The 15,494-nt window shown below is 40.7% G+C and overlaps 1 protein-coding gene across 1 annotated transcript; it reads right to left on the bottom strand.

Moving 5' to 3' along the window:
- Positions 1 to 10,215: 10,215 nt before the first annotated feature.
- On the bottom strand, positions 10,216 to 15,238 carry LOC112840862 (interferon-induced very large GTPase 1-like). Its single transcript, XM_025894433.2, is given in 2 exon segments — positions 10,216 to 12,898; positions 12,900 to 15,238. Coding segments are annotated over 2 exon segments (5,022 nt in total).
- Positions 15,239 to 15,494: the final 256 nt, after the last annotated feature.

Here is a 15,494-nt window from a genome sequence, read left to right as displayed (position 1 = left end):
AAAAAAAAAAATCTCCCAACAAACAAAAGCCCAGGCCAGATGGCTTCCCAGGAGAATTCTACCAAACATTTAAAGAAGAATTAATACCTATTCTTCTGAAAGTGTTCCAAAAAATAGAAATGGAAGGAAAACTTCCAAACTCGTTTTATGGGGCCACCATTACCTTGATTCCAAAACCAAAGACCCCATCTAAAAGGAGAACTACAGACCAATATCCCTGCTGAATATGGATGCAAAAATTCTCAGCAAAATACTACCCAATAGAATCCAACAGTACATTAAAAGGATTATTCACCACAACCAAGTGGGATTTATTCCTGGGATGCAAGAAAGTTTCAACATCCGCAAATCAATGTGATATACTACATTAATAAAAGAAAGGACAAGAACCATATGATCCTCTCAATAGATGCAGAAAAAGCATTTCACAAAGTACAGCATCCTTTTTTTTTTTTTTTTTGCAGCATCCTTTCTTGATTAAAACTCTTCACAGTGTAGGGATAGAGAGTACATACCTCAATATCATAAAAGCCATCTATGAAAAACCCACAGCGAATATCATTCTCAATGGGGAAAAACTGAGAGCTTTTCCCCTAAGGGCAGGAACACGGCAGGGATGTCCACTTTCACCACCGCTATTCAGCATAGTACTAGAAGTCCTAGCCTCAGCAATCACACAACAAAAAGGAATAAAAGGCATCTGAATCATCAAAGAAGTTAAATTCTCACTTTTTGCAGATGTAATGATATTTTATGTGGAAAACCCAAAAGACTCCACCCCATAACTACTAGAACTCATACAGGAATTCAATAAAGTGGCATGATATAAAACCAATGCACAGAAATCAGTTGCATTTCTTTGCACCAACAAGACAGAAGAAAGAGAAATTAAGGAGTCAATCCCATTTACAATTGCACCCAAAACTATAAGATACCTAAGAATATATCTAACGAAAGAGTCCAAGGATCTGTACTCAGAAACCTATAGAATAATCATGAAAGAAATTGAGGAAGACACAAAGAAATGGAAAAACATTCCATGCTCATGGATTGGAAGAACAAATATTGTGAAAATGTGTATGCTACCTAGAGCAATCTACACATTCAATGCAATCCCTATCAAAATACCATCCACTTTTTTCAAAGAAATGGAACAAATAATCCTAAAATTTGTATGGAACCAGAAAAGACCCCGAATAGCCAGAGGAATGTTGAAAGAGAAAACCAAAGCTGGTGGCATCACAATTCTGGAGTTCAAGCTCTATTACAAAGCTGTAATCATCAAGACGATATGGTACCGGCACAAAAACAGACACATAGATCAATGGAACAGAACAGAGAGCCCAGAAATGGACCCTCAACTCTATGGTGAACTAATCTTCAACAAAGCAGGAAAGAATGTCCAGTGGAAAAAAGTCTCTTCAACAAATGGTGTTGGGAAAATTGGACATCCACATGCAGAAGAATGAAACTGGACCATTTCCTTATACCACACACAAAAATAGACCCAAAATGGATGAAAGTCCTAAATGTGAGACAGGAATCCTCAAAATCCTTGAGGAGAACACAGGCGGCAACCTTTCCAACCTCAGCCGTAGCAGCTTCCTCCTAGAAACATCACCAAAGGGAAGAGAAGCATGGGCAAAAATGAACTATTGGGACTTCATCAAGATAAAAAGCTTTTGCACAGCAAAGGAAACAGTCAACAAAACCAAAAGACAACTGACAGAATGGGAGAAGATATTTGCAAATAACATATCAGATAAAGGGCTGGTATCCAAAATCTATAAAGAATTTATCAAAGTCAACACCCAAAGAACAAATAATCCAATCAAGAAGTGGGCAGGAGACATGAACAGACATTTCTGCAAAGAAGACATCCAAATGGCCAACAGACACATGAAAAAGTGCTCAACATCACTCAGCATCAGGGAAATCCAAATCAAAACCTCAATGAGATACCATCTCACACCAGTCAGAACGGCTAAAATTAATAAGTCAGCAAACGACAGATGTTGGTGTGGCTGCGGAGAAAGGGGAACCCTCCTACACTGTTGGTGGAAATGCAAGCTCGTGCAGCCACTCTGGAAAACAGTATGGAAAATTTGAAAGTAGAGCTACCATACGACTCAGCAATTGCACTACTGGATATTTGCCCCAAAGATACAAATGTAGTGATCTGAAGGGGCACCTGCACCCCAATGTTATAGCAGCCATGTCCACAGTAACCAAACTATGGAAAGAGCCTAGATGTCCATCGACAGATGAATGGATAAAGAAGATGTGGTATATATATACAATGAAATTTATGCAACCATCAAAAAAATGAAATCTTGCCATGTGCAATGACGTGGATGGAACTGGAGGGTATTATGCTAAGCAAAATAAGTCAATCAGAGAAAGATAAATATCATATGATCTCACTGATATGAAGATTTTGAGAAACAAGACAGAGGATCATCGGGGAAGGGAGGGAAAAAAGAAACAAGAGGAATCCAGAGAGGGAGACAAACCAGAAGAGACTCTTAATCTCAGGAAACAAACTGAGGGTTGCTGGAAGGGAGGGGAGTGGGAGGGATGGGGTGTCTGGGTGATGAAACTTGGGGAGGGTATGTACTATGGTGAGCTCTGTGAATTGTGTAAGATTGATGAATCACAGACCTGTAGCCCTGAAACAAATAATATATGTTAATAAAAAAAAAGAAGATGGGGCTCCCTCTTCCCTCAGCTCCCTGTCAAGGGGTAGTGTATTTTACTGGGATGGGCAGGTGGCTGGCATTTCTCATTCCCTCCAACTCCGAGGTGTAGAGACTAATTTGCAAGAGAGTGCTGCTGAGAAATTAGGGCTTCCTTCTTCCACGTAGCTCCACTCATAGGTGTGGAGGTTCTACCTCTGGGATGGCAGACTGAAAATACCAGGACCACAATCATCTTTGCTTCAGCTCACTTGTAGGGCAGATATTCTATGCTGGGAAAAGTAATCCAAGAATACTAGAGACTACTGTCCTCAGTGCCTGTAGAGTGGTTCAGAGATTTTTCCCAGGTGAAAATGCAGTTCATAAGAACAGAGAGCCCTGAAGCTCTCCCCAAAAGAACTGACTTCATTTGAAAGAGTGTGGGGGAAGTTAAAACCTAAAGGTGCTCTTGAAAACAATGGAGATTTTTGTGGTAAGCAATTAAAGGGAGGCTGATAACTCTATGACAGCAACATGCTAAAGCATAAGCCAGGTAGTTTGCCAGACAGAATCCGGAAAAGAGACAGTTAGGAAGACTCATCTTGGAGTCAGAGAAAACCTCAAAGATTGGCCTTAAAAACACCCTGCTCAGAATTTATTGGACCAGACTGTGAAGCATCTTATGCCCCAGGGCACCATTGAAAATAATGGAGCAATCAGACAGGAGTTAGTGGAGTCCAGCTGGATATTACATTGAAGGAAGTGGAAAACTTCATAGATCAGAGAAAGAGAGAAGTAGAACTGTGGTAAAACCAGTCACCCCAGGGTGACTGTGTATATCCATGACTGCATTCTCTAAGGAAGAACATCAGAGGCATAACACTGTAAGAGGGCAGAGTGGGGAAAGGAGAGTAGAGACTTCATTAAAACAATCCAGACAGGTACTAAGCAAGCAAATAATGAGACCCATAAAGGGGACCAGTACCCACAGTTGCTATAATATATTATCTAAAATGTCCAGTTTGCAGTAACAAATTATAAGATGTTCAAAAAAACATACATCAAAAGTGTGGCTCATACATCAGAAAAAAAGCAGGCAATAGAAACTGCCTGTGAGAGTGATCAGATATTAGGATTAGAGCAGAAAACTTCAAAGCAGCCATTATAAAATGTTCAAAGACCTAAAGAAAACCAGGATTAGAGAAGTAAAATATGATAACAGTGTCACATCAAATAAAGACTATGAATAAAAAGAAATTATTAAAAAACATGGAAATTCTAGAGTTAAAAATTACAATAGAGTAATTCCTCCCCACCCCCACTTATCCATGGTTTTGTTTTCTATGGTTTCAATTACTGTGGTCAACTATGGTCTGGAAGCAGATGATCCTTTTTCTGGTATATCAAAAGAAGGTCAGCAGTAGCCTAATGCTATGTCACAATGCCTATGTCATCCACCTCACTTCATCTCATCAGATAGGCATTTTATCATCTTACATCATCACAAGAAGAAGGGGGTAAGTACAGTACAATAAGATATTTTGAGAGATAGAGACCACATTCACATAACTTTTATTATGGCATATTATTATAATCGTTCTATTTTATTATTAGTTATTGTTGGTGATTTCTTACTGTGCCTAATTTATAAATTAAACTCTATCTTAGGTATGTTTGTATAGGAGAAAACATTAAATACATAGAATTTGGTACTGTATGTGGCATCAGGCATTCACTGGGGGGCTTGGAATGTATCCCCTGTGGATAAGGAGGGGGATGACAAATGTAGCTGAAATGAAAAATTCATTAGAGGAGCTCAACAGTAGATTTGAACTGGCAGAAGAAAGAATTAGCAAACTTGAAGGTAGACTGATTGAGAACAGAGAATAAAAGAATGAAGAAATGTGAACAGAACCTCAGGAAAATGTGGGATACATTAAATGTGCCAACATATACATAATGGAAGTACTAAAAGGAAAGGAGAGAGAGAGTGGAGCAGAAAAGAAAGAAGAGAAGAAATATGGCTGAAAACTTTTCAAATTTATTTATAAACATTATACATCCAAGAAGCTAAATGAATTCTAAGTAGAATAAATGGAAAGAGATCACATATAAGCAAATTATAGTAAAAATGCTGAAAACTAAAAGGGAGGAGAAAATTTTGGGGGCAGCAAGAGAAAAATGACTTATCTTGTACAAGGGAACCCTAGTAAGATCAACAGTCAACTTCTTGCCAGAACCAGTGGAGGCCAGGAGGCAGTGGGATGGCGTGTTCAAAGTGCTGGAAGAAAAAAAGTGTTAATCAAGAGTCTTAACATCCAGAAAAACTATCTTTAAATAAATTAAGGCAAAATACATTCCCAGGTAAGCAAACATTGAGAGAATCTGTTGCTAGCAGACACACCTTATAAGAAATACTAGAGGAAGTTCTTTAGGTTGAAAGCAGGGAGCCCCAGAGAATAATCTGAATTCACATGAAAAAACAAATCTGTTCATTTTTTAAAAAGATTCATTCATTCATTTATTCATTCTGCAGTATTTACTGTGTACTTATACTGAACTAGGTATACACTGTGCTAGGTGCCAGGAATGTCACAGTGAAAAAAAGAGATCTTTTGCTCTTATAGACCTTATATATTCTAGACAATAAACAATAAAATAGTGAATGAGTATATGATAGAAGCCAGGAATGTATAAGTTTAAAAACAAACAAAAAGTCATTTGTAAGGATTTTGATGCCAGAGGGGGAAGGGGTGCAGACTGCATTATTAAGTACGGTGGTCTAGGAAAGATCTCATTCATAAGATGAAGTGTAAGCCAAGACTTAGAAGTATTTGGGAGTATAAGGGGTATCTGGAGAAAGAATATTCCCCCAGGCAGAGGTAAGAGCTCAGCCAAGGTCCTAAGGCAGGGACAACAATGAATGTTTGAGGAACAGCAAATAGTATGGTTGGAGTGAGTGACCAAGGGGGATAGAGTAGGAGAGTAGATCAGAATGGTAAGTAGGGGCCATATCACACAGGGCCTTGATGAATCTTGTGACTTTGACTTTCACACTGAATGAGAAATGTAGCTATTTCAGGTTTTTGAGCAAAAGATCAAAAAGATCTAGCATAAATTTTTAAGAGAGCTTTCTGACTGCCTTCTTGAGAATAGGCTATAGATCTGTTAGGAGGCTATTGAGCCTCAGTGCCTGCAGTGAAGTGGTGGTAAATGGTTGGATTTGGGTATATTTTGAAAGTAGATTCCACAGGATTTTCCAATGAATGAGAGGAGTGAGAGGAATTATGGATGATTTAGAGTATTTTTTGGCCTTGGGGATTGACACAATGGATTTCCCTTTAAATGAGATGAGGAAGGCTGTGGGCAAAACAGGTTTTGAGTGAGGGTAGAGTTAGAAACCAGTTTTGAAGGAATGAAATCTTGCCATTTGCAATGACGTGGATGGAACTGGAGGGTATTATGCTGAGTGAAATAAGTCAAGCAGAGAAAGACATGTATCATATGACCTCACTGATATGAGGAATTCTTAATCTCAGGAAACAAACTGAGGGTTGCTGGAGTGGTGGGGGGTGGGAGGGATGGGGTGGCTGGGTGATAGACATTGGGGAGGGTACGTGCTCTGGTGAGCACTGTGAATTGTGTAAGACTGTTGAATCACAGACCTGTACCTCTGAAACAAATAATACATTATATGTTAAAAAAAAAAGAAGAAGAAGATAGCAGGAGGGGAAGAATGAAGGGGGGGAAATCGGAGGGGGAGACGAACCATGAGAGACTGTGGACTCTGAAAAACAAACTGAGGGTTCTAGAGGGGAGGGGGGTGGGGGGATGGGTTAGCCTGGTGGGTATTAAAGAGGGCACATTCTGCGTGGAGCACTGGGTGTTATGCACAAACAATGAATCATGGAACACTACATCAAAAACTAATGATGTAATGTATGGTGATTAACATAACATAATAAAAAAAAAGAATCCAGTTTTGAGCATGTTAAGTTTGAGATGTCTTTAAGATATCCAAGTGCAGCTGTTGAGTAGGCAGGCGTTTGACATTTGGATTGAGGTGTGGGTGAAATATATTTGGAGTCGTCCATGTATAGGTGGTATTTAATGCCTTGGTGACAGGGGACACATTAAGAGGGAGAGAATTTACATATAAAAGGAAGACCAAAAATTGAGACCTCGGAGTATGCTAGCATTGAGAGTTTTAATGGTAGAGGAAGAACCAGTAAAACAGAGTGACCGTAGGAGGAAAAGCAAGTGTGCCGTATTCTCAAATCCAAGTGAAGTGTTTCAGGGAGGAGAGAGTTGATAAGATGATGTTGGTAGGTCAAGTAAGATGATTGAGAGGAAAAAAAAAATGGATTTAGCAATGTAGAGGGCATTGGTGACCTTTATTTAGTTAAGTTAATTACATTATCACTTTTTGAAATATTAGAACCATCTTTGATTTCTTTCTTTTCCTTCCACCTGTCATCACTTCACCTCCAATATCTAGTAAACTTGTCCATTATATTTAAGAGCCATTTTCATCACCTACACTGGGGTAAATACCATTCTAGATACTGAGCATATGGAAATAAGCAAGACATGGACCCTCTTCTTCAGGAAATTACAGTTGAGAATGGGGTGCAGGTATAACTACATTTCAGTATAATAGCAATGATAATAATGTTAATAATTACTGTAATTCTATTTACATGATTGGCTGCTGCTACTGCTGCTACCACCTAACATTACTGGAGCATGTATTCTGTGCCAGGCATATATGTCATCCCAAGTAATCCTCATCCCTCTGTGAACTGGCACCATTTTATAGATGAAGAAAATAGAACATAGACAGGTTGAGGAACTCATTCAAGGTCACACAGCTAGTAAATGGTGTGAAACACAGCAGTCTAACTTCTGAGTTTGTGTTCCTAACTACAACTGCAAGCTGTCACTCCCTAACTCTCAAAATTTTACTTAAGCCTACTAATTTATTCCCTCACCTTAAATGACCTTTCCCTTAGGGGTGCCAGGGTGGCTCAGTCGGTTGAGTGTCTGACTCTTGATTTCAGCTCAGGTCATGATCTCAGGTTCATGGGATCTGGCCGAGTCAGGCTCTGCACTCAGCAGGGAGTCTGCTTGAGATTGTCTCTCTCCCTGAACGTGCCCAATCTCGTCTGATCTTGGAAGCTGAGCAGGGTCGGGCCTGGTTAGTACTTGGATGGGAGATTGTCTCTCCCTCTCTCACTCTTCCTCTGCCCACACCCCCCCACCCCTCTCACGCTCGCATCTCTCTCTCAAATAAATAAATAAATAAATAAATCTTTTAAAAAAATTACCTTTCCCTTATTGCTTCCCCTTATTAATTTTTACTGGGTTAACTTTTCTAATTAATCACTTTTATGTGACTCTCTGTCTTAGGCCTGCTTCTGAGGAACCTAACATTATCTGCCACACTGCTAAAGAACTGTGGCAGGGACTCCTCTAAGTTTTTGACTGGTTGATTGGTGTTTGAAATCACTGTAACTATTCATAAAGTATCAAAGGATGTCGATATTTTGAGATGCATTTTGAGTTATAAGTTATAATAGCATTTATTGAGAACCTATTATGTTCCAGTTGTGATTTCCCAAGGAGTCCTTATTGAATATTCTTACCAATGAACCTCAGGTAAGACTATCTTAACCTATCAATGTGATTCTAATAAAATGTTACTCAAAAGCAAAGGAATAAGGTACCTGGGAGAGGAAATATAACATAATAATTACTTACACTTACAGGGTACTTGCTCTCTGTATGGCATTATCCTAAATGCTTTATAAATAGCAATTCATTTTTTTCCCTCAACAACTGCATGAGAAATGTACTGTTTTACAGATAGGGCATTTGAGCACAGAGAGGTTAAATTACATGTCCAAGTCTTACAGGTGCCACTACTACAAAGATAGCAGTGTTAGTAATTATCACGATAGTTATCAGTGGTAATATGCACCCTTTCCTTTCCATCTTTGTCCACTTATGCATGCAACACTCCCAGACCTTACTACATGGTTAGAATGATTCAAGAGAATTACAATTTTGAGGGAAGGGGAAAAATAAAAATTGTATGATTCATGTGTCTTTTCTTATAGTCCAAGGGAAGAGTATGCCAAAACTTTATGGGATCAATTTTTAGATACACTCTGTCTTAGTTTGGGCTGCCATAACAAAATAATCATAGACTGTGTATCTTAGACAACAGAAATTAATTTCTCAGTTCTGGAGCATCTAAGATCGAGGTGCTGGCTGGTTAGGTTCCTGGTGAGGGCTCTCTTCCTGGCTTGCAGATGGCTGCCTTCTCACTGTGTGCTCACGTGGCCATTCCTTGGTTCATTGCATGGAGAGAGCAAGATCTCTGGTGTCACTTCTTATAAGTGCACTAATCCCATCATGAGGGCCTTGCCCTCATTAAATCATCTTACTCTAATAATCTCCAAAGGCCCCACCCTCTCAATCAGAGTTAGGAGTTAGGGCTTCAACAATATAAATTTTGTGGGGGACACAAACATTTAGTCCATAATACAACCCATTCCCTAGACTTTCTCATATTTATATCCTCTGTCTCTGAGGGAAAGACCTACTTCAGAACTGTTCAGTGATTTTCATCTTCATTTAAACAGCTCACATCTTATTCTGTGGTTTGATCTTTTTTTGTTCTTTTAAAAAATTTTTTTTAAATTTTATTTTATTATGTTATGTTAATCACCATACATTACATCATTAGTTTTTGATGTAGTGTTCCATGATTCATTGTTTGCGTATAACACCCAGTGCTCCATTCAATACGTGCCTTCTTTGATACCCATCACCAGGCTAACCCATGTCCCCCCCCCGCCCCCCTAGAACCCTCGGTTTGTTTCTTGCCTTAGAATTCATCACTCTCCTAGTAGCCCCATCCCTACAGGCCTTGTGACTCCTTTCCTATTACATTTTGGATCTCTTGCTTAACTTACTCTGGAAATTCCCTAAACCAATTGATGTGGTGACCTCGAATTCCTGTGTTTCCATGTTCCCACTTTCAGTGACTCTCAGAGACCCATTCCACTGACCATGTGAATATTACCTCTACTGACCTTACAACTCCGGCCACTTCTAATCCTGTGACCTACACCAGGGTCCAGTGTCTTCCACTCTTGATGATCATATGATTTTTATCCCTACTGATTCCTTCCTCCCTATTCCACAGTTCCTGAAATTTCCTCCCTCTGTGACCCCAACCTGCTGACACTGTAATCTTTTTAATCCTGACTTCACCTTGATAGCAGCTTTACTCTCTCCACTACTATCACAGAAAACCTCATTCCTACGCAGTCATCTTTTTTCTATCCCAATTTATTTCTTGCTAGTTTATTTGGGATCTCTTGAGCACAGTCTCTGAATTTCATTGAATAATCACACTTCAATGCCTGAGGAATTTGTCAAAGGTCTTTTTTATTTATACACAACAATTTTGGCTTGAATATCCAAGTTAATATATGATATATAATAGTTAAAGGCTATTTTGTAGTAGCCTTTAGTAGTAGACGTGAGTATTGATATTAAACTTAATGACATCACTGAAGTGGGTTACACCTGAGCACTGTTCTTGTCCAGCCGCTGTTGCTGCCATTTCATCCAGTCGCTGCTCTAGCCGTCTTAGTCCTTCCACAGCTTGGTCTTTAGCTGTAACTTCCCCCACATTCTGATGGACAAAAAGGCAACTTGGGGAGATTTTTACTTCTTTCGTCCTTAGAAAGGCTTGGACAACTATTTGTAGAATATCTTGCATTTCTGATGGATTTTCCCCAAAAATATTGATCAGAGTCAAGTTTCCAAGTCCGATAGCAAAGGTTGCCAACTCATTGTCATGATTCTGGGATTTGCTGCTGAGTTCTGGGGCCCGAATTCCTTCTGTGTCCACAACAAGCATAAAGTCAAATCCAAGTTCCTCTGTGAATGTCTCCTCCACTTTCAGGAGCTGCATGTAGGCCCCCCGGGTACACCTCCCAGCACTGACAGTGAACTGTAGCCCAAAAAGGGCATTCAGCAGGGTGGACTTCCCTGAGCTCTGCAGGCCAAGGATAGAGAGAACAAACAGCCGTTTGTCTCCAAGTTTCTCAGAGACCTTGTCAAAAATAGCTGCTACCCATTTTAGAGGCACATATGAAGCATCCCCATCCATCAGCTCAATGGGAACACCAGATATCATTAGATCTGCAGCAATCTGGGGAAGGGAGAGAAAAACAATATCTTTTGTGGAAGAAATTTCTTCCAGAGCTTCATAGATCTGGCCTACTTCTCTGAGAAGTTGCTCAATTCCCAAGGTGCAGTCACTAATCTCTGTAGAAATAGCTTCTATCTCATTTTGCCAATGTTTCAGGGAGGTGTTCTTTGGTGCCTTTTGCTTTTCTTTTTGTACCAATGACCACAAAGACTTTTTCTTTTCATTCAGTTTTTCCAAGTGTCCTGCAGTCAGGTTGTCCAAGAACACACTCAGCCATTGTAAGAAGTAGAGTTTGGTATGAGTTTCTGAATGTTTTTGGCTAATTATAAGGACAGATTGCATTAACTCATTGAGAGGAAAGGCTCTGGTCAATTGTTCCCTCCGTATTAATTGTTTATCTACCTCAATCTCACTCTTGTGTTGTTCAATGCTCCGATTTCCCTTTTCTCTCAGATGATAGAGTTCTTTGTCCTTTTTACACCAAAGATGCCAGAGCTGTCCCTGAAGGGGTAGTAATTTTTCCTTCATCTGAGATATCTGCATGTCTCCTAATAGGGTCATGAGAATCTCTGCCTTTTCTTTGGCTTATTTGCAGTTTCCCTGGTCCTCATCAATAAGGAATCCTTGCTTTCGAGCAATCTGGGCACAGTCCTCTAAGCTCAAAGCAGTGTCAGAGAACTCTAGCAAATCTCTGATTGTAGTTTTGAGCTCCTCTGTTAATTCTGCCTCATTTCTGTTCCTGATCCCAATTCTCACCTTTTGTCCAGAATTATTGGCCCTGATTTTTTCTTTGTCATCCAACAAACAGATCAAAGGTTTTGATAGCTGACACAGGCCATGGACAATTTTTTGGTTTTCTTTATTGTCATCAGAAGTTGCCATGAGCACCACAATGAGAGAAGAGATCTCCTGCAGGAAGGTGAGTTGCTTCTTACGTTCCTTGGCATCTCCATGAAGATTGGTGAAGGTCAAACAGTTGTCAAATCTGTCCTTATCTTCCCCCCCAGGACAGAACCAGCAGATTTCCACTACACCCACCATCAAGAGATAGTCTTTGCTGCTCCCTCTGCAGTGTCGATGAAAAAAGATATCATGTTAATGTTTACTGAGAAGACACTTCATAATCTGAGATTTGGAAGCAGAGAAGCCATTTCCAACCCTAATAAAGGACACAATGGGGGTAGAGACACGACACATCTGCTGATTGTTATAATTGTTCTTCTCCTCTTTTTGTGATTTCCTTGCTTGCTGCCAGCTTCTCCTAATTTGACTGAGAGACCACAGAGAGAATTCATTTTGAGAATTGCAGGGATTAGGTGTAAGAAGAGGGAGGGCAAACTGACAAATGGAAAGTTTGGACAGAATATATTGTCTTGCAAAATCATCTGTACAGTGAAGAATTGCCATCTGAATATCCATAGGGTGAATATGGGGCCTGGAATTAGTGGCTGAAGGATTAGTGGGACTATCACTGTCTTCAGAAAAGTCTTCATATGGATCGAAAGCCTCATTTTTCTGATTTGAGGCACTTGGAGAGACTTGATTCTCTGTGTTTCCATCGTCTTTGAAGACCAGGTATCTCAGCCCATAATCCAGCATTAGTAACTTCTGTAGGAAGTAGAAGGGAAGCTCCCGCTCAGAGCTGGGCTGGGTGTTATACACAGAAGTCTTGTAGATCAGATGGAAGTTAGCTCTGCTCATCCTTTTTGGGTAGTACTGTTCTAGGCCTAGACGCTGGAGTAATTCTAAGAAGGCTGCATTTTCTGTGGCCTCCCATTTGTTGCTTTCATTATCATGTGGTTCCTGAGGCGGTTCCTTTTCATGGAAGATACCTTGCAAATGTTTTTTCACCTCATCCATTTGCAATGAAGAGATGGTGGCTTCATAATTCCCATCAATGAGCAATCTCAAGTCTTTCTCTAGGTTTTCCCAATCATAATCTGCTCCAGGTTTGGTGAGGACATGTACAACTTCTTCAGACAATGATTGTCTCATGCGCTCTTATAAATGTCAAGCGTTGTGTTTTCTCCTTTGGAGAAAGAGCTGTAACAGTGGCTGTCAGACATGTGAGCACCAGGAATGCTTGAGCCCTGTAGCTGCAAATATTTTTGAGCTCCTGGTATTTATCATGGGCAGTTTGCATTTCACTCAGTAGGAATTCTAACTCATCACACCCTAGGAGATACTGAAAAGTATTGTTTACCATGTGATAACCTGCACCAGCTGCAGTGGAAAGTAGCAAGCGCTGTATGTCTGGCTGCTCTATTTTTTGGGGGTAATTCAAGAAGCAGCCAAGAGACTGGCTGACCTTATAAGTTGCCTTTCTTTGGGCTTCCTCCACTATTTCTGGGGACTCAGATTTGGTGTTTACTTCCATGAAGTCATTTTTGGTTTCTTTTAAGATTTTAATTAATTCAGAAAATTGGGAGATGTTGATATGCTTCTGCTCTGACTCTGACCAGAAGATCCATCGCATGATAGAATGAGCCTGAGGAAAGTTTGTCACACTATAGATGTGAGGATCCAAAAGGCTGCGCAACTGAGATTTAATAAATTTTGTTTTATATATGGGAGACCTTTTGCAAAAGTTGACAGTGTTTACCAGAAAATTCTGTAGATCCCTATCTGTGAGGCATATGTTAATCCAAGTGTCATAAGTTTTTATTTTTTGACTCAACATTTGCATGAAATTTATCAGTTTTTTAAGCTGCTCTTCAGGATCAGATACCTCCCAGGATTTCACTTCTTCTAGGAAAACCCTAGCCTCCTTCACAACACTCAATAATTCCTCTCCATTCTGGATCTAGGAAGTCAAGCCAATGAGAGCAGTATAGCTGTCTTTCAGGCAGATAGCTACCTGAAGAGGATCCTTAAAATCACTTCTGTGGCTGGAGAGGAGGATGTCCCGAATGGGCACCAGCTGAATTCCCCGGTCAGTGACACACCAGGTTTGATTACTGGCCACTAGGCCAGCTTTCCACTGGAAAAGGCCATTTGCTTCTGGTGGGCCACCTGTCTGGGCCACCAATAATTGGATTTTGGTTTGGAGATTTTGGAAGCTTGTGCTCTCAGAGTCTGTTTTTGAATAAGAGTCTGTCCCATCCACACCTGCAGCAACTCGCATTCCAAGGCCACTGTAGCTGCCCTTTATATAAATATCCAGGGCTTCTGCTGACTGCTTTTTCACTTCTGCCAGTTGCTCACTTTGGAAACCCTCTGAAATGGCTTTCCACCAGTAGATTCCTCCCAGGTGCAGAGGGCCCTGATTAGCACGAAAGCCAAACCTGTGGAAGAAGGCTTCAGTCCTGGCCTTTAGCAAGGGGAGTCTGTCTAGGCCTGCAGACTGACCCAGAAGATCTTCAATGCATTTCAGTTCCTGCAGAGCAGCCTTGGTTAACTGGAGCTGATCAATGGGAAAGTGGCAGGAAGCCAGTGGGATGTAGCTGAACTTGGTTGAGCAAAAATAAGAGTGCTTAGAATGTGATTGTCGGGTTTTCTTAGATTCTGAATATTTGCTGTGATCTACACTAGCTTCCAGGCTAAATCCCCAACCTTCACCCTTGGCTGAGGCAGCTGCACTGAAGCCTAGCTTCTCCATAATCTGGGTGAACATGGATTCTGCTTGAAAAGATGTAAATTCTTTTGTTTCCATCCTTGTGCCCTGCTCAGGGCCAAAGAGTGAGAACTCCTTTCGGACACTGAGTAGCTCCTCTCTCTTCTCTATCAGATCCCTTTGATTGCTGGTTTTGTAAATCCCATGCAGGGCCAACCCTCCAGATGCCCATCTCACCAGATCTCTATCTGGGAGGTTTTGCCTGTGAGATGGTGTCTCCTCCATGAAGTTGAGTTGTTTCTGAATGTTTTCCATGACTTCTTTTAGGGACTTTTGGGGAGGTAGCCAGTACTTTTCGGGGATCTCCATTGCCGGCCTAAGCTCTGCCTCTTTTTTCCTCACTGCTTCTTCCTGTTGCTGCCTCCTTTCTGACAGCAAGTCTGTTAGCTCCTGCTGTGCCTGCTCTGCCTGCTTCTGCATTTTCTTTCTCATTTCCAACACAGACTCCTGTAACTCTGAAAGACTATCTGAGTGTGACAGGTTAAGAAGCATCTCCAGGGCTCTTTTTTCCCAGGAATGTCGTGCTTGGGATTTCAGCTTTTGGAGGTCTTTTTCTTCTAGGTGTTATAAGGCCTGGGCACAGGTCACACCCAGATGTTCCTGCAACTTGGGTAACCAGTACTCAAGTGCCAGTCCTACTTCTGTCAGCATCTCTTGGAGATCATGCCTTCTTTTGCCTCTGAGCAGGGGCTCATCAGGGGTGGACTTTGCTGTGGCCATGGCTGTGGGAAGAAAAATTACTCAGTTAGCCTGTGTCATGACCTTAGGAAGTATCAGCCATATAGCCAAAAGGATGAGTATACTAAAGATTCAAATCTTCAAGGCTTTCTCATTTCCTCCTTTCATTGTTCCAAAAAATATATTTTGTTAACATTGCTTCTTAATATATTTTTTTGAAAGACATCTTTGTGGGTGTTCTCAACATAGATTGTTTTTTAGTTACCAGGGTGAGCTGCAATTTAATAGTCTGGCTTTT

This window comes from Callorhinus ursinus, unplaced genomic scaffold, assembly GCF_003265705.2.
Source record: "Callorhinus ursinus isolate GAN/ISIS: 27379988/994484 unplaced genomic scaffold, GSC_fseal_2.0 scaffold49, whole genome shotgun sequence".
In the NCBI taxonomy this organism is placed as follows: domain Eukaryota; kingdom Metazoa; phylum Chordata; class Mammalia; order Carnivora; family Otariidae; genus Callorhinus; species Callorhinus ursinus.
Note: the sequence above shows the minus strand (reverse complement) of the source record. Positions and strands in the feature narration are given on the sequence as shown.